Source organism: Lissotriton helveticus, chromosome 2_1, assembly GCF_964261635.1.
Source record: "Lissotriton helveticus chromosome 2_1, aLisHel1.1, whole genome shotgun sequence".
Lineage (NCBI taxonomy): Eukaryota > Metazoa > Chordata > Amphibia > Caudata > Salamandridae > Lissotriton > Lissotriton helveticus.
The window spans coordinates 1,192,282,622-1,192,302,617 of record NC_136059.1 but is presented as its reverse complement, the minus strand read 5'-3'; the positions used below and the strand labels follow the sequence as shown (position 1 = coordinate 1,192,302,617).

Here is a 19,996-nt window from a genome sequence, read left to right as displayed (position 1 = left end):
TCTCGTATGTGCTTTGCACTTCATAATCGCTATAGCTGTAGGTAAATGTATTGCTTCTAACAGAGCTTGAATGAGGGGGCCATGCTGGATCTTGGCTCCATGAGAGGTCATAAACCCTCTTTCTTGCCAGAGGACTCCAAAGTCGTGAACGACTCCGAATGCATAACGTGAATCTGTATATATATTTACTTTCAGGTTCTTGGCTCGTATGCAGGCTTGGGTCAGAGCGATGAGCTCTGCTGCTTGAGCAGACAGGGTGTCAATACGATATGTTTCTATAACTTCAGTTTCAGTAGTTACTGCATATGCTGCTACTAACTCTCCTGTACTTGTTCTCATACATGAACCATCCACATAAAGTGTCAGGTCTGGGTCTGATAATGCAATGTCCGTCAAGTCTTGTCTTGGCTTCGTCATGGTGTTAATAACTTCCACACAGTCATGTGTTGCAGGGTTTGAGGTAATCGAGGGTAACAGTGTAGCAGGATTTAATATGTTACAACGTCTGATCTCTATGTGTGGCTGAAACAGTGTCAGTTCATATCCTGTCAATCGTGCAATTGTCAAGTGCTGAGTCTGTGTTCGGTTTAAAAGAACTTCCACGGAGTGGGGAACCTGTACTGTCAGGGAGTGTCCTAACACTATGGAATCACTTTGTCTGATAGCTAAAAATAAATGATAGCTAAAGCTGTGGCGGCAACTGATCTGAGGCACGCAGGCAAAGCCTGGGCTACTGGATCTAATGTGCTAGAAAAATAAGCACAAGGCTTGTGTTGTCCTGCTTGGTCTTGTGTGAGAACAGATAATGCTGTACCATCGCGTTCGGTGACAAAAAGTGTAAAAGGTTTGCTGTAGTTTGGTGTCTCTAAAACAGGTGCTTGACATAAAGCTTTCTTTAAGTCTTCGAAAACAAGTGTGTGTTCCTGGGTCCAAGGGAGGACAGTCGATGTCGCTGCCTCCTGTGTTGCCAACTGTATCAGTGGCTTGGCTAGATATGCGTACTGAGGGATCCATTGTCTGCAGTAAGAAGTGAGGCCGATAAAAGCTCGTACCTCCTTCTGTGTCTTGGGCTGTGGAAGATGTGCAATCAACTGGATACGGTTAGGTGTCAGCTGTCTACCCCTCTGGACAGCAAGTGTCCAAGGTATACCACTTGCTGGACACAGAATTGCAGTTTCGAAGGGGACACCTTGTGCCCCATTTCTGCCAGAAAATACAAGACTGTCAGTGACGCACGTTCGCAGTCACGTTCTGTACGGGCAGTGATCAATAGATCATCGACATACTGGAGCAGGGCAGTGTCAGTTGGCATGTGAATACTATCTAGTTGTCGTTTCAGTGCTTGACTGTAAATACTGGGACTTTCTGTGAACCCTTGAGGTGCACGTGTAAATTTATAGCTTCTTCCATTTAAACAGAATCCGAAAAGGAACTGGCTGTCTGGATGGATGGGTACACTAAAGAAGGCGTTCTTGAGATCGATAACAGTAAAGAACGCTGCTTCGGAATCAATAGGGAAGAGATATCTGGAACCACTGGGTACTGTGGTATAATACATTTATTAAGTTCCCGAAGATCAATCACTAGTCGATAAACTGGAGGTGCATTTGGGTCAGTACGTTTAAGAATCGGAATGATCGGGGAATTACACACATTGGAGTCAGTTTCTACAACCACTCCTTGAGCAATGAGCTCGTCAATGATTTTTGATAAGGCTGCTACAGCCTCAGGTGGCAACTTGTATTGTCGGATTCGCGGTAGTACAATTCCTTGTTTCAGAGTGACACGATATGGTGTAATGTGCATACAACCTACATCAGTTGGACCTTGCGCCCATAAATGCTGTGGTACATTCAGTAATCTTGGATCAAAATCTCTTAATACATAATGTCCTTTAAAATCACGTAAAAACAATCTCACTCCTTCCGGAGAACAGCAAATCACTGCACCCAATTCTTTCAATGTTTTAATACCAAGTAAGTTTTCTGGACATGATTTCGTAAGTAACAAGTCTGTAGTTCGGGACAATGGACCGACTTCTAGGGAAACTGGTTTCGATATTTCATTTACAATAGGCTTTCCTGAAAATCCCAGGGAAACATTTCTTGAGCCTGAGAGAGGGGCCCCTGGAACCTCGTCATGACTGATGGTAGTCCTACTTGCCCCTGTATCAATCAGAAACGTTCTGTCTTTCCCTAATACTTGGCTGTGTACATAGGGACCCTCTTGATCTACAGGAACCTCGATGAGAGGCAAGCCAACCTCTCTCTCTAGGCTGTTTCATGAATACTGCTGATATTCTGGATAATCTGACTGTGCGTACTGGTACATCTGCTGTGTAACGCGTTGTGTGGCAGCTATAGGCTGCGGTACTGTTACTGTCTGTTGTGCGTTCTGCGGTGGTTGCGTGTTTTGTGGAACATGTTCCTGTCTAGGAGGACGCGGTCTCTCTTTCGTCTTACCAGTAGCTATGTTGTGTTTCAGAACTGCACATTCGTTTATATAGTGACCTGGCTGTTTACAGTAATTGCATGTCCCTTTAACGGGAGCTGCAGAATGACTGGTCTGAGTCGTACCCCTCTTCTGACTATCAACTGGAACAGACTGTGCCACCAGTACTTTCATTTTCGTGTCTTTCATACGTCTCCTTTCGTGTTCTTGTTCTTCTCTGATTCGGTTCTGGTGGTACTGTAACATTTGTAACATTTGGGACGGGGTATTAGCTTGCCAGGTACTCTCAACTTTCAGTACTCGATTTTTAACTTGTGGTAAAGAATTCTCTACTAATTTGGTAACAAAAAGATGTGGATACGACTCACTACTTGTTTTCAAGCCGCTATTAATAATGAAACATTTCTCAAATCTGGAATAAAAATCACTAGTGTCTTCGTCTTGTTTCTGTTTACAGGCTGAGATGGCATCCCAGTCTTCCTTTTTCGTGGTTAATAATCTTGGCAAAACTTGTATTAACAATTCTGGCAATGCTTTGGCTTTTTCCCCGAGACCAGTACCAGGAACTCGTGTGTTATCTTCGTTCTCTAATTCTGCCCAGTCAATCTTTTTCTCTCCCACCTCCCATTCCTTTTCTTTAAGTTTTTCGTATATGCCCGCAGGCAACAGGACCTTTAACATTTTAATGATATCGGGATACGTGTATTCTCCCATGCGGAGCATGTCTTTTAATTCATGATGGAACCCTGCTGGATCTTTATCGTGACAGGGCACTAACTTTTTCATTTCCAGTAGTTCTATTTTCGTTAGAGGGGTGTAAACAAATACTCGTTCGAGCGCGCCTCCCGTTCCTTTAACAGGATGGACTTCTCGCAAGGGATTCTGTCTATCTATGTAAAATGTCTTCCTTACTGGGGGTGGAACAGGAACAAAATGTGGAGTCAGGAACGTTCTGTATTTGTGGCGTTGTTCTAGAATGACATTAATCAAATCGGTACCTAGACCTTTCCATCTGTTTAGGAGTAACTCGTCCAATACATTATATAGGGGACCTGGATCAGAATGCTGACTTTCGTACAGTGTAATGAGGTGCTGGATCATGTACATACCCACCAGTCGCTGTTCGTCTGGGGAAAGTTTCAGAAATGTTTGGGCCACTACTTCGTCTGAAAATGTGCTAGAATCACTAGTCCATTGAACTGCTGATCGGGCTAGTTCCTGTTCATGCATGGTACTAAGCTCACTGTAACCTATTCGTTGTTTCAAAACTCTATCGGTAGCTTGGAATAAATGCTCAAGAGAACACTGTTCTGGTACGGGAGGAAGAAAAGTTTTCTTGCATTCTAGGCGTGTGTGTCTGTCAAAAGGTCTCGTCCTACCGACATACGCTATTCTGTCTGGGTTCTCTATGTCTACATCTTCGTCTGAAGGGTCATTCTCTTTCTCGGTTCCTCTTGTTGCTTTCTCCCTTTCGTGTATGCCTAGAATTTCTTTACGAATCTTTCGGTACATGGTTTCTATACAACTTTGTTTACTGTGTTTTCCGTCTGCTATGTTGTCACTCCATCTTGTCAAGACCTTCATCTCGTCTTTATCTTTACCAGGCTGGTCTTGTTCTCTTATTAAACAGTTTATCAAAAACTGCAAGATCATGTTTTGAGTCTCTACTTTCCTGAGTGCCATAGCTTCGTGAATACTTTCTAGTCCTTGTCCTGTTCTGATGAAATGATATATTCTGTCTAAATGTTCCCTCATTTCTGGCATGATAGCCAAATAACTTGCAACTCGTCGTAGACGTACGGAATATAATATCATGTGATCTTCGCCTGGCACTGGGTCATATCTACAATCAGTAAGGTATTGTTTGAGGGCTGCGTATGTAGCCATTTTTGGCGTGCGCTGTAATGCTGCGTCTCTCAGCGTCATTCGTTTTACTTGAGGCGGGGTGATAGGGATACCTTCCCCTGCTGCTCCTGAACTTGAATCGTCAACTAATACTGTGTGCGACGTTGCTGGTAATGTGACTGGTACAGTAGGTATACGTAATGTGGGTTGGTCCTGAGTTACTGGCTGATTAAAAGGATTTCCGGGACCAGTGGCTGGTGGAACAGTGATTACGTTATTAACAGGGTTGTGAGGTTGGACAGACGGGGTAGGATTCGGATTAGCATATTCTGGGACAGTGTCGTCTAAATAGGAAGAAAGGAAAATTTCAGCTGCGGTCGGTTTATGACGTAGCTTAGTCGGGACCAATGGTGGCGGTAAATTACAGGGTGTTTCCGGGGTCGCCTTAGGCAAGCCCTCGGCGAGTAGGGGATACATGCCTTTAATAAGGGCATTTCTTTGTCTATCTAACTGTTCTGCTTTAACTCGTTCACCTTCTTCTAGTAGTTCCCGTTCTTGGGCTTTTTCTGATGATTCCCTACTTAGTTCTGCTTTCCTGAATTCTTTTTCTGTTCTTTTATGCGATTCTTTACGCCACAATTCTATGGCATCTTTCTGGGACTGTCTGGCTTTCTTTTTCCATAATGCTTCCTCTACTCTCATGATGCACTCGGCATCCCAAGTTCCTGAAACAGGCCATCTATATTTCTCTTCCAGATGTTTGGTATTATCTACCCATAAGTCTAAGTACAGTATGGCATCTAAGCCATGTTTATGATACATGAAATGTCCGGGACTGTCCCTAGGTGGGACAGGAACTGATTCTTCGAGTATCCCTTTTCTGGTTCTTATCTGACGTAACTTTGAAAACAGAGGCATATTTGAACGTACTTGGACTTGAACACAATAAACACAGTAATGAATAGCAAAACAAATCATTCATACCACGACATCAAAAACACATTAAAAACAGTTCGAACAGATACTACCTAGTACATCGAAAACATAATACATCGAAAACATAATACTGGAAATCTCGAGAGACTATACAAAAAAACAGAATTACTGGATGCACTGCTAAAACAGTACAGAACATACCGGTCTCATAAAGAGACACGTCATACCGTATCCACCTAGGTGAACACGTCGGACCGGATCTGTGTACCCAAACCCGTCTGGACCGGGCACAAATTAATGAACCCGTCTAGATGCGTCCCCAGCAACGGTACTCACCGGGAAGCAAAACTGAATGCCTCGGACTGGACTGGACCGGACTGCTACGACGTCTGGTTACTGCTACGCACTACGCATGCGCTTCGGGCTTCGGAAACAGGTGGGCCTCAGGATACCTCGGACCTCGCTCTCTCGGCTTGGGCTCTGGTCGGGACTCGCCGCATTCCTCACCGCCTCGTCTGGATGCCGGACCGCAGTCTCCATCTCCTCCGTGGGCCTGAGGGAGTTTAAGCAGGAAAACCTGCAGGCGCGCTGAAGGGGTCCGTCACGGCTGTAGAAGGGTCAGGGGGCCTGCGTTACATCGCCGGCGCGTGGGGAAGGGGCTTGTTCCTATTCGGGCGCCATTATGTGGTAAATAAATAAATTACCGGTACTATTTTTCTATGCATTAAATGAAAAGGATAGCTCAATAAATAAGAGGCAGAGTCCGTGGTATCTGAGTCATACGGGCTTTAATTAAGTGGCTCGAGCCAATGGATATCGGGTTCCATCACCTACTAAGGTTCAGGAAGGGACATTTTCTCCACATTTCATTAACATCATACAATATATATAGTAGAACTGTACAGTTGCATTGAATACAGTAGGCGTAACAAGTGACAACCGAAAGATAAGAACATATGGGCGTAAAAGAAGGCGTGCACAGGGCGTGCACGGAGGTGTGTGATGTAGACGTCACAGAAGTGTCATAAGTGGGTGGACACATGGAGGGGGTTTCATGGGCAGCTGGAACCTTTAACCTACTGGTGCGCGCAAAACAAGTCATGATGTGTAACTGGGGAGAGCTGGGGGGCGCTGACTTCTAGCACTAGTAGAGGAGACTGAAGTCTGGGATGTCAGAACGACCTGTACCTATAGCGTATCTGATATCTTGTGTTTGGAGAACATGTTGCTTGATTCTAAAAGTCATCAGGGCAAAGGCTACTTGTCACTAAAGGCTAGTGTGTGCATATATTTCTTCATGTATTGCGTGAGCTATGGATCTTCTATGGATACTAATTCAGTAAATTACTTGCATGGAGACAGGCCCACCGTAACTGATGACGACCGGGAGCCGTCATCAGCACCAAAGGAGTTAAAGAAGACGAGTAGAAGCACGCCGCAAATTTGGTTCTGTCAGGGGCACTCGGTGAGCAAAGGCCAGTCATGACCACGCCCGCGATCGGAATGTGCCGCACAGGCGCAGAATTCCGGCCGCAGCCAGGGGGTTAATTGTCTATGCATTGAAAATTAGGAAGTAGGATTAGGAGGAAGGTGAAAGAGGCAATATTCAGTTGTGCCATGAAAAACGCTCTTAAAAAGCAAACAATGGTATAAGCAGCGGTCAGTAAAGAGTGTTTCAAGCGTTTCTTTGGACATAAGCCGTAGTAGGACTGCTCTGGAGGTTGGTGCCCTGAGCGTGGGCCCAGCTCGCAAGTGCTGAAGGCTGACCCTGACAACAAGACATTGCTGACAAATTCAACATTATACTTTTTTGTTTGCGATAAGTTTCAATGACCTGTGGCCTCGTACTATGTGCTTTAATACTTTCTCGTTCCATTTCACAGGTATCTGGCGGTACAATAGCAGAACTTTTAGATGCCTTGAGACTGATGGATTATGCAGAGGCGGTTCAGATCGTCCAGGAGTCGATCTCCAGCACCAAAGTCGAACTCAGCAAGCAGGAAACATCTGGTTACGTGTCCCCGGCAGTCACATCAGAACAGATAGGTACAAATTCAAAATATTTGTATATTTTATTTTTATTATTTGTAAAGTTTTATAAAGCGCGAACATGGCCCTAAAAGGGTAGCAGAGCGCTGTACATCAGAAAAAAGATATGATTAGTCACTAAGCAAGTAAAACGTCCTAAACATTTGTAGTGAACCAACCCCAGTACAATAAGAGCAAAACCAAACATAAGGAACATGTAGCGAGAACATAAGTTCCATCCCGAAAATGTCTAGAGCAAATGAGATAGCCGTATTGTCTCTAGGATATAAAAAGATTAGTTATATTGTCTTCGGGACAATTGTTGCAACTGGTTATTCAGAAGTCCTTTGACTTGTATTTTGAGTGAGGTGGTCTAAGGGTTAGAACGGACATCGGGCAGAAGAGCGTTCCAAATTCTTGGGGCCAGAACCGAGAGGGCGCGGTTGTATGTTCTTTTCTTTTTGAATTTGTGTGGTTTCAGCAGGAGAGTGCTGGTTCTTAGGGACACAGATTTACCAGCGCTTTGTTTTTGTTGGAGGAGCTATATTAGGTTGGCAATGTTACACTATGGACTTTTTGAATCCATTTTAATAGTGTCGGAAGGGAGAGAGGTTTAAATGTGCTCTAATTCTGCTTTACAAAAGTTTTAGATCCTTAACAAGGTGCAAAGACTGCTTTGACGAGTTCCATTTTTTAGGCACTACTAGACCCCACCAGATAGTGCATTGGGTTTGTGCTTCTGCCTCGGGGATCAATGGCAATCCATGTTGTGAAATTCCCCACCCATTCCAAATACTGTTTTGTGTGTATGTGGCGAGATCATTTCATGTTTGTGTTTTTGTTTTTAACTTCTCAGGTGAAATGTATGTTCCTAAGGCCCAGGACGACAGCATGTGTGACAGTGGCGTGGAGACCTCTTTTCGGAGACTGAGCCTGTCCTATTCGGAGTCTCTGACGAGTGGGCCGAATGTGGAGAAGCCAAAGTTGCCACTGACTCCGGAAAGGAGCGCAGTAACTCACCCCTGCTGAGCCCATGAGACCGAACTCCCTGGAACCGACCATATCCGACGGGTGGATTGGCCACAAAATATAAAAATAGCGCACTGACGCCCGATGGGCATGCTTACACTTTAACAAATCCGATCACGAATGGCGCTCAGCGAACCCGGGCTGCTGTCATTCAACATGGGTACACCTGTTTTTGAGCGCCAAGAAGTCTGTCTGCTGAGTTTTCACAATCTCCACAGAGCCTGGAAGGAAAGGTGACACCACAGTGGTGTCAACACTGAAAAATCTGGAAGGCTGTATGTGGACGTTTTTAATCAATCACCAAGACCTATTGACTTACAAATTTTAACAAGACAATTTCACTTAACAATTATTCTTGAGAACATATTTATTGAGCCACCTTGGCAAAATGAAATACCTCTCTACAAATCTGATTGGTAGCTGTGTTGGTATCCATCTTTGTGTACATCTGCCCCTCGTCACACTTTTAATTCTGATGCAGACTGTGGAATTTACTCGGACACAGAGGACAGTACCAAGCTATAGGGAACGCGTGCATATAGGTACCATTCGGTGAATGGCGGAGTTCAGGTTTTTTTCTGCAGCCCGCATATTTATTGTCTTCTAATAGAGCAGCGACACCCACAGCCCCACAAACAAGGACATACATGGCACCGGCTACTACTATATGCACACATGCGGGTGGTATGTTACATCGGTTGGAATGACAATGCAATGCATTTTTTTTGTCAAACAGAAGGAACAGCAGATATCGTCTACATAATAATGTACAGAAATGATATCTCGATCTGAAATAACGACGTGAAGCATACGATAATACCCGTTTCAGTAGAAATCACTGCAATATAAGAAATTATTTTAAAACTAACATTTTGTATGTATAAACCCCAGGTCGAAAAGCTGCCCATTTAGAAACAAATTTGTGATTTTGTGTTAAATCAGGAGATAGATAGGGTAGCCCTCACTCGTTTTATATTTGTAGCTTAAACTATAGATAGCATCGCCAAACTCTCACCATGTTACACAATGCTGCCAAGAGGCAAAAAAACAGGTCCATGGTGGCCCAGATAATCTTATATCACCCTAATCTCAAGAACGCACCAAATCAAATATAGAGTTAAGAATAAAATTCAAATCCTCACCAATCGTCTGCAATATCATCATGACAGTATTGCGGCCACCTTGCAGTCTACCAGATAAAAATATCAACACATACATTCACACCCGCCAATGGCGGGCAGGCTACTAAGCAAAGCAGATTCCCTGTGCCCCTTTCCTAGCACTTCAAAAAATAATATTAATAGAGAGTGGAAGGCGATTTTCTTTAGCATAACAACTTTAGAACGAGCTAAACGCTAGGGCATCAATCCCTAATTTTTACCAACAATTTAAACGGATCCATATTTCCACCTTTTCTACCATCCCAGATAGTCTTGACAACATAACACGCTTACATTATTTGGGGTTCAGGCACTATCTCGGTAGAGTCATTCGAAATATATTCGACGCAGTTTTTCATCTACACAATTATTTTATAACCATTACTGGTGTCTTACTGATGGGATAACTTCCAATGATATTAATTCTTGCTGATCATTTCCTAATTCCTAGAATTTTGAGGCAGATTCCTTTATTTTGTTGCTATTAACCCCTTGCCTGCGCTGAACGTTCCGCGCTATTGCGGAACATTCTATTGAATTGACGGGGCCGCGACGTTCAACGGACGTGTGCAGCACTACCGAGGTAGTGCACGCAACTTCCGCTGAACGTCGGCAGCAGCGGAGGGGTTAAATGTGCTGCCGCTCTGTTCCTAAGTTCAGCATTCCCAGTGAGGGAGAGATTTCATTAGAGGTGGGCGAGCCAACAAATAAACAGGGAGAGTCCAGCCTCGGGTCTGGCTAGGCTCGAAGAGCCTATGCACGAGCCGAGTCCTGTGAATAGTTGGTATCTAAGTTATGTAACAAACGTTATGTAAATATATGATGATCTTTTTAAAATTAAAAAGGGTATGTCTTTGGCATGCAGAACTTTTTCATCTTAATACATCAGATTATTTTTGCCCAATATTGGATAGTGCTCTCGTGTGATAACGAAGAAAAATGAGGCTCTCCAAAATAAAATGTTTGCCAAGGATCATACAATTTGATCAAGTGAGGAAGCCAGGATTGGGGCGAGGGTTTCTAGTTTCACATACAGTTCATGCACTAGATGGCTACCTCTTTTTCGCTCCTTGGTAACACCAAAGGCTCATGTATTGTTTTTAAAACAAATCTGATGCATGATGGGATAGCATATGTGGCAGACAGAAGACACCTTAAAGCTCGGCCAGCTTTGATCTCAAGGGTCCAAGAAGACCGTGACCCACAGCCAGGCCTCTGGATCAGGCCTTATATGGCTCGCCCACTTGCAGCTTTTATCAAGCTTTTTTAATCTACCCTAGTCCCAAATTCATTGCATTGTAACACATGAAACGTGGATGCTGAATAGTTTGAAAATGTCTGCCCCACAAGCAGTATTTTCTACATGGGTGTTCTGCAGAGTGGGTGTGGCTTGGTGATCCTACATACTGAGGTCCTGTGGTCAGGGTTCTGCAGAGCCGGCGCACCAACTTCAGTAATCCAATTGAAGTGTAGAGCAGGGTGGCGTCATCCAGCTCACATGCTATCCATCAATATTCGTTAAAGTGGTTGAACTAGATAAAAAATTTCGGTATTGGATCTTTTTCTTTATAATATCCAAACGTAAAACCCCTAACAGCATGAACAGTTTACCGTGTGTTTTTTTCTATCCTGCGTGTAGGTTATTTTCAATTCTTTCTCTTGTTATTGTAACAGTCTAAAATGAGAATTTGTTCCTTTAAACATTAGTCTCCAAGTTTTCACTGTTACCTTCTTCGATCAGCAACTTTTCAAGCCCCTGTAACCATCCAGAAAAGATGTGCTTTCTCTGGGATGTGGTTTCTCATTTCTTCAGCTACATTGAATTGCTCATGTACAACGTGGACAATCATGGATAAAACTGAAGCTGAAATTTACAGTGATTAGAGCAAGTTGTAAATTGGCCTCACTGAATGCCACACCTCAACAGCTAGTCCATATGTTTCCTCCTTAGCACAGCTCTCCATACCTGCTGACTGTGATGTATTTTTTCACAAAGTCAGAGCCTCAGTTTAGCAGACAGAGAGACAGGTGTGGTCTCCTCAGTGAACTTCATCTTGCATCTGTTGTTTGTCATGGGCTTTGTTTTGTTTTAGTTCTGACATTAGCCAAGACCTTTTGATTTTAGTGAAATCCTACATATAATTTAGGGGATTTAAGCTAGCCCCCTTCGTTCATTGGTCTGTTGTGTTAGTCGTATATTTCTTCGGCCCGCTATCACAGTATGGATAACTTCACTGTGAGTGATGATATGCTGCTCTTTCAGCAGGACCATGTCCGCACACAAATTAGTTCCCTTCAGTATCGGGGACTGCTATGGTAATATGTGCTTTTTGAGACCCCCAAAAAATATTTGCTTTCCTCCGTTAAAAAAAATGTTTTGGGATATTTTGGCAAAGACCTGACCGTCCCAACAACTATATCCTTATATAACAACCGTGGCAAAACAAGCATTGAGAAAGCCAAAAAGTCTGGTTTTGTCCTGCAATATGTGCCCTACTCTTCCAGTGGCGAAACAACTTTTTGGGGAAAACAGCATTCTCTGAGTTTTAATGTCTTCACATACCTCATTTTGCCATGTGATCTTTTCTGGTCATTTTTTGCCTGACACCTCTGTTTTTAGCATTGCTGAGGTTTTATGATGCTTTTTAAATCGTTCGCTAGTCAAGGACCAGTTACATTTAGAAGTACTTTGAATACGTAAGACCTACTCTCTCTTCCTTTGCTTTCTCGGCAAACATTGAATACAGAAAATGTTTTTTTCATTAAAAATGCTGCCAGAATTATACGTTTCAGAAATCTCTGAAACTTCGATTTTGTGGCAGATTAGGTTGAACTCCAATGTCAGCCTTGCCTATACCTGCATTTTTTGTCACTTTGCTGGTTTGCATCATTACATTGCAAAGCACTCGGAGGCCCCTTTGGTCCTTTGCTCCAGTGCTTAAGAAAACCACAAATAAATCAGTAAAACGATATACAGAAAGCCCTCCAAGTAAGCAGAAAAGGACAGCATTATTACTGGGCTGCTTTAGCCTCTTCCAAATGTTGAGACTATCCAGTTGGGAATGGATGGTGCAAACGAGGAGGGCGCCATTCCTAACTGAGTTACCTGCTTTGATAGCAATCTTGAAAGAATCCTCATATAGTAGTTAAAGGCCTGATGTACTAATAACCATTCACAAAGCAGAATGTGCAATTCGCTCACCAACTGGTTTGAGGATGGTATGCAGCTTTATTTGTTACCTATTTATGAATAGGTGGCACAGTAAATTGCCATTTGCAGGAGGGTCGCAAAATGATCTGACAAATGATTTTTAAAGGCATGTGGTCATTTGCGACCACCAGTGATTAGCTCTGGATACAGGACTGGTGGCCTTCAACGCTCAGCAGACCTCCGCCCTGCATCTGCATTCGCCCATGGATTAAAAAAAATATGAATGCAGTGTGGAAGGACAGGCCTTGATTTAAAAAGAAAAAAGTATTCAGTTTGTGAAGACATATGGGAAAAGAAGAAGTAGTACCATGAGCCATTGTCTAAACTCCCCATGCTCCCCAAGGCCACTAGACACAAATACACAAAATTGCCAATCAGTTATACGACCCCAGATTAAAGACTGGTAACTGATCAATGGTTTGTATCACTAATTGCGGTCACAAACGATTGATACATGCCTATGCGACTCATAATTATTTCCAACTTGGAAAGGGCAGCAAAAGTACTTTTACAAATTTGAAATTCTTTTCTTACCCCTAAAAGGGCTTCATCACCTTTTAAAAGAATCACTAGCGTTGCAACCACAAAACAACTTTGTACATCTAATCATGTCATCACGAAGGTGAGGTCGCTTCCAGCCACAGCATTTTAAAATAGCATCATGTCCTTTGGCTTCCTCGCTCCATGGGTGATTAATTGCCCCACAAAAATGTTCGCCACAGGAGACTTCCCTTAACTATGGAAATATATTATTTTGTGTGTGCTCATTTGAAAATAATTTAATTTCCTTCATACTCTGTGGACTTTGAGAAAACATTGCACCCTACCCTGGTATGTTGTCCAGTATGGCCCGAATCCAAGGCGCAAATACCCTTCCAGGGCAGCATTTGCCCGCAAGCGTTGGACTGTGGAACATTATACACTGATTAAGTGAGATTCTTGCTGCCTTCTGATCCTGTGCAAGATTTATTTTTGTAGTTTATTAATTTATTTATTCTGGAAATCATCACAGCTACATATGGCTTGTGGAACTTATTCCAGGGCCAGACAGAAGATTAAAATGAGGGCTCGCTCTGGCAGTAAATTGTTGAAAAGATTCTCACCTGCACACACTCCAACTTAAGACATTGATGCATGCTTGTGTGAATGCTCATAGAACGTTGTGCAGAGCAATGAGCTACCTGTAAATTACCTTCCATACATTTGTGAATTTGCATATCCTTCATTAATCATCATACAGGCACATCGACCAATGTACAGTATATTTTGGCCCAGTTTATAATATTACAAGTCCTCTTTGTAAATGTATTCACCATGCACCTGCCCGCTTCCATCTGATTCTATAAGTTATAAAAATGTAATGCTTTGAGAGCTATCAGATTCTACGGTACAATATGAGCATAGAGTCAATGTAGTTATGCAGATACAATTTGTTTAACAATAATACCTGCCAGCCAATTTAGTGTAAATTTCATTGAATATATTTAAAGCCACTGCAGCTTGCACCACTCATTGTCCCTGCCGACGCTGCCAATGGCAGTACCAACACAGCTACTAACCATCACACTTCTACAAATGTGACAATCCAGATTATTCCAGACCACCAAAGCCATAAGAATGGCTTGGGTGGTAGTTTTAGTCATTTTTATTGTACATTGAAATATAAAACAACTGCTGTTGTGCTCATTTCAAAATTAGAAAGACAACGCCACCATGTGGCGGATGGTCATAAGTGCCAGTGCTGACAATTAAGTGCAGGTGCCCAGCACCGGAAGCCACCTACTCATATTAAGATGAATGCCGGTGAATCCTAACCATTGCAAAATAATGTATTCCCCCGCGCCTTGTTTTATTGCTGTAAATATGTTTTTTTCTGTGTGTTTTCTGTTCAGGAGAAAATAATATGCCTTTTGAATGAGTATTTGTGTTTTACTTTTGTAATAAAATAAAAATCAAATCAGCATGTTTGACTTTTCATTGATCTTTTAGGTTTTTTTTCCTGTCTGTGATAGATGTGAATGCAGAAATGAGCAAAAAAAGTAATTGATAAGCATTAAACAACCCTCACAGATATTGAATTGTGGCTCTTAGTAACATAATTCATGTTGATAATTAAATGAAATATTCCCAGGTATGTTTACGTTTTATTGGAACATTGGAATGTTGGGAGTTCCATTGAAGACAATGGCGTGCTCCATGCTTTTACAGGCTGGTAAAGGCCCGCAAAACAACATTCCAATGTTCTTTTCAAAGGCCTCTCGGAGCCAGAGGGAATTTAAACCCCTCTAACTCCGAGAGCCCTTTGTTTTATTTGTTGGAACATTCTGCCCTCTAGTGGCAGAATGTTCTAATAGCCTTATAAACCTTTGTAGCTGGGCTATACTGGCTATTAAAGTCCCGCTCCCTTAAAGTCCCTCGCCTTCGGCTCAGGCCTTTAACGCTAGAGTGGGCCTTTAATAGCCGGTATAGCCTGCTACGGCGGGCTAAAAGGCTAAATTAAAGCCCAACTGCCAATACTACCCTTCACTAAACCTCAACGGTATCACTTCACGAACTGTAATTTCCCAAAGTCAGATTTTGTAAAGATCTATTGTAATTTCCTCCTGCGCTCATGTTCCACTCGCCTGTGCTTCACTTAATTCACAATGTACATTTTAAGCTGGGTGCACACGCAAGTCCACAGACCATAGTGCGCAATCTTAGTTATTCAATGGAGGAAACTGATGAAACAAGATTATCCTTTTATGCATCACATTTTCTAGTTTCTATTCCAGTACTAACATAATGATACGCAGTACTCGCACGGACATATATTTATCTTGCATAGTGATGAGCTGCCGTGGTCATCGATTCACCAAGATGCCAACTGTACCGGATGTGACGTCACACTCCGTTTGATGTCCCTGATGAAGTCACAGTATTGACTTATCAAAACCTTCGTCCATCAACTGCCTCTTAGGTGCTGCTCCGGGCATAAGGAAACTGAAGGGCGTGCTAACTAGAGAAAGTAAGAGGGCTCTAAGAATTATTTTAATTTTTTTGTTTCTACTTTAGCCAGTATGACCTCTGCCATTGGCGTTAGAAGGGTAATTGCATGAGTACCAATACGCATGGGGTAGCAAGGGCTGTGGTAATGGTGAGAAATAAGAAAAGAAACCAAGAAGTAAACTTCGTTGAACAGAATAAGGACACATATCTTAGCCCTGACTAAAACGCACAATTTCTGCTGCTTTTCGGAGGATTAAAAAAAATAAATCTAAAAGGGGAAGCTGCATAATCTGCTAACTGAGTTATTCCGTAGGACACTCTCATCCCTTAGAGCAATCTCTCATTTTCTGACCTTTTTGAAGCCTTTGGGGGGGCCAAAACTTCAAGGGATTAGAGACGGATATTTTTGGCGCACGTGGTAACAGCGTTAACTGCTGAGGTTTTCGTGTTGGTACATTCCCTCACACCCCCGCGTTGTTAGTCTGATCAAGTGTTCCACCCAGATGAAATGTGAATGGAAACAAAGTTGCAGTGGAAATTCTGCAGCAGCGTTGACCTTTTCCTGAGTGTCTGATATGAAGGTTTTGATTCTAGTTGAAACGCTGTCGTGTAAATTAAAGGCCAGAATACACTGTGGTAACTTGTGAACTTTAATCCAGGCGTTGCATTGTGTATTCACTGTTTAGATCATATTCAATGAAGGAAGGGAAATCCTAGGTGTCACTCCAGGGGGGAGGAGGAGTTTCATAGACTTTGTCTTGAAAGGAGCAGAGACACCAACTTCCACAGACTACCTGAAAGTAATCCCATTCAAGAGGCTTTGGCCAACATTACTCCACTGGTATCCTTGAAGCCAAAGCTACTGATCTGAATGGACTACAGTCACCACACTGAGAAAGAAGCAATCTTTCATTTGTTTGGAATCGGGAGGGGAAGTTGAAGAAGAGCACTACATTTCCCAGGCTTCGGAGCGTGGCACCCAAAACGCCTTGTATTATCAGAACCACTGGATTTATGCGGCAGGGGAAAGCAAAATTACATAGCAGGGTTGAGTAAATAATGCTGCAAAAAAAGGCAAATTATGCGGCATAATGCAGCATTTTTATGATAGTAATATTTCATTTTTTTGTCATTTTCAAACTTGTTAACATTGTCTAGGAATTGGTTGCACCTCATTAGATCCAGTTTAACACCCAAATATAGCAATAAGCAACAAAAATATAACTAGTCAACATTTGCAAATGGCCTTTCACTGCTATGTGTTTTGCAACAGTTTTTAGTAACTTACTTTTATGCAGCAGATGATGGATTATTATGTGGCAACTATGGCAAAACTACAACTATGGGGAAATAGCAGCGGCCGCATAATCGCATAATTCCAGTGGCCCTGACTTTTATACAGTGATGGTAGTTCCAACCAAACAGTCCTGAGGCACATTTTGGGAACAGTTCTTTTTTTTCACACACTGTATGCAATTATTTCTATCATCTCCGGAGCAATTCCAGAACAAGTATATTTAGGGTTAGACTCCTGCACCAATCAAAAATATCTAATTGTTTATAAATGTGCCAGTGGTGTGACCACATTTTGAATCATTTTATGCTTTGCCACCCCTTGGCAACAAGTGTTTATAGTTTAGAAGATCCCATGCAAAGCACTTCTCTGTTTCCAGAAATGATTAACTGAATCGTTTTCACCACCCTGCTTTTGTAGTTCTGGGTCAGCTGAAGGAGTAAAGAACCAGCACTCTCTCAGCACAAAGGCCCTATTCATGAAGCAGTGACAAGTGCATTCTGGGTCATCACTAAATGGCCTTTTTGGAGGCTCTTTTGTGGCTGACCCATGCTAGACCATTCATTTTTGGCACAAGAAAAGCTTGAATGGATGTTATTTATTTTTACTATGTATTAGAACATTGGAATATTGGGAGCTCCATTGAAAACAATGGAGTGCTCTGGGCTTATAGTGGCTGGTATAAGCCTGGAGCTCCAATATTCCAATGTTTCTTTGTACACAGCTCTGGCTGTGAACAAAGGCTTCAGGGAACCTGAGGGGATTTCAATGCGCTACCTGAAGGCTTTGTTTTATTTATTAGAACATTCTGCCCTCTAGCGGCAGAATGTTCTAATAGCCTTATAGCCCTTCGTAGCTAGGCTATACCAGCTATTAAAGTCCCTCTCCCTTGTTAATGCTGGAGAGGGCCTTTAATAGCCGGTATAGCCCGCTATGGTGAGCTATAAGGCTACATTACAGCCCCCCTGACAGTGCTGATATTACACGTCTGCTTCATGTACCCAGAGGGGAATAGATCCAGGTGTTTGGTCCACTGTATTTGCAGAATCTGAAAAGAAGAGTTGAAGCTAAAGACTAAGTGCCAGATTTTCTATTTATTCACGCAACACAGCATCCAAATGTGCTGCTTTGCACATGGGGTTAAAAAGAGCAGGGCCTTATTTTGTGAGAGTGGCCTGATGGGAGTGTCCTCCCCTGTGCTGGTTCTCAAACAAGGCTGCCTTGCGTAACATACAGGCTCACCCCATGGTGCAGAGGTGAGTGTGTTCGGTGTAGCATGGGGTTTTGTTACCATGAGGAATGGATTTGCGTAGGTTATGAAATAAGTAGTTTATTAGATTAGTTTTAGGTTACAGATAAAGGCCCTCCAGGAGCAGCATCCTGCTCCTTCTCACTCCAACTGTGCACTCATTCAAGCACAAACACTTTCAACATTATAATGACCTCACTCACTGGCTGAGCAGCAAGAACATCAAGACTGTGGGAAGAAAGCATAAGATAGCAAGTGCCCACAATACATTTGTTTTGGAGGTATACCCTTCCAGTATAAATCCATTTTGCATAGATAACCACAGCCAATTAAGCGTTTGATGCAAAGACCAATTTGGCTATCTTAGTAGATCAGGCTTTGCATCAAAACCGATGGGTGTCTGCGCTGATCTGCCCTAGTTACGCCACCTGACTCAAAGTAGCAGAAAGCCAGTTGTGTGCTGTGAAAAGTGCGCCTTTCAAGCGCAAATCACCTTTTCAAGTGGATAATAAGTCGATTGTGCTCATTTGCGTTACACTAGCACTAGCAAACAAGCATTTGCAATGCAATAGGTCTCGCATTTATGCGAGCTTGAGCTATTGACATTACAAATGAACGTTCCCTTTTATTTATGTTTTGAAAACGAAAACAAAAATAAAAGGCATTGTCATTTGCAATGTCAATAGCTCAAGCTTGCATAAATGCGAGACCTATTGCATTGCAAATGCTTGTTTGTGTTTGTTTACTTGTGGCTGTATCATGTCATTGGAGGAAACCCTCCTCTGTGTCCATCTTGTGGGCGGGACACAGGCAGTTTACATCAGGTCATGTGGCTGCCACCAGCAGGAATAATGCGGTTCACTGCGCCCGCCCGATGACCCGACAGAGGCAGTGTGTATTTTGTGATTATTACTACATAAACATAGGTCTGTATAGAACACGTTCACTCCGAGTGCAACAGCTTGGCGCTGATAAGAGGTCTGTTGTTACCCAACTCGGTGGCGCGCATTTTATCAACCTTAGAAGGATGAATGGCTGAGTGGACCTCTTTGAGTTCGCAATCTGTGACCACTCGGCAAACAGCTGCTCCCAGAAGGGAAGCATTATTCGTCTGTGATCTACACAGCGTCGAATGCAATATAAGTGGACGCTGAGAACGTGTGTGACCTTGAAGGCTGCGAGGCTTAGCAATTGGCAAGGTTTATTAACGTGAATAAATTACAACCAATACACTTGAAGACGGAGGTCAAGGAAGGGAGGAAGAGGGGGCAAACAAAGGCAAGAGCGAGGGAGAGGAAATAAGAAACCCCACCCCTCTGAAATAGAACAATATACAATTGCATGAAATAAATAAATAAATACCCGATTGTTTCTAAGAAGTGCCGGTACTGTCCAAGTAAAAGTATCAGAAGGAGAGCTTCTTACATAACCGAGGGCAGGACAAGAGAGGTGGTGGTGGGGGGGGAGACGGACAGAAGAAGAGAGACCGACATACGAGGAGAGAAGGGGGTATCTTGAGGGAGAGAAAAAAGAAGGGACAGAGTGGGGGAAGAATCAGAGGAGCGAGCAAGTTGTATAAATATGAGAGCGAGAAAGAACGAGGGTGAACTATAGAAAGAAAGAGGGCTGACAGACAGATATAGACGGAAAACGAGAGTATGAGTGAAAGGGAGAGAGAGATAATGAGTGAATGGGAGAGAAGGGAAAATATATAGAAAAAGAAAAGAAGACACGGCCAGCCGGCCGTGAAACTGAAAGCACGCCGGCCGGCCGTGAAAAAGCCTTTGATGCAGCAGGGGGTAATT

General features: G+C 42.9%; 1 protein-coding gene across 2 annotated transcripts in view; it reads left to right on the top strand.

The window, feature by feature from the left end:
- Positions 1 to 9,937, top strand: part of NFKB1 (nuclear factor kappa B subunit 1) — a 316,199-nt gene extending 306,262 nt beyond the window's left edge. For both annotated transcript variants that reach the window (XM_078676072.1, XM_078676073.1), the window contains exons 23-24: positions 7,116 to 7,278; positions 8,117 to 9,937. In XM_078676072.1, coding sequence (XP_078532198.1) covers positions 7,116 to 7,278; positions 8,117 to 8,289 — 336 coding nt within the window. In that variant the 3' untranslated portion in view covers positions 8,290 to 9,937. The remainder of the gene's footprint in view (positions 1 to 7,115; positions 7,279 to 8,116) is intronic.
- Positions 9,938 to 19,996: the final 10,059 nt, after the last annotated feature.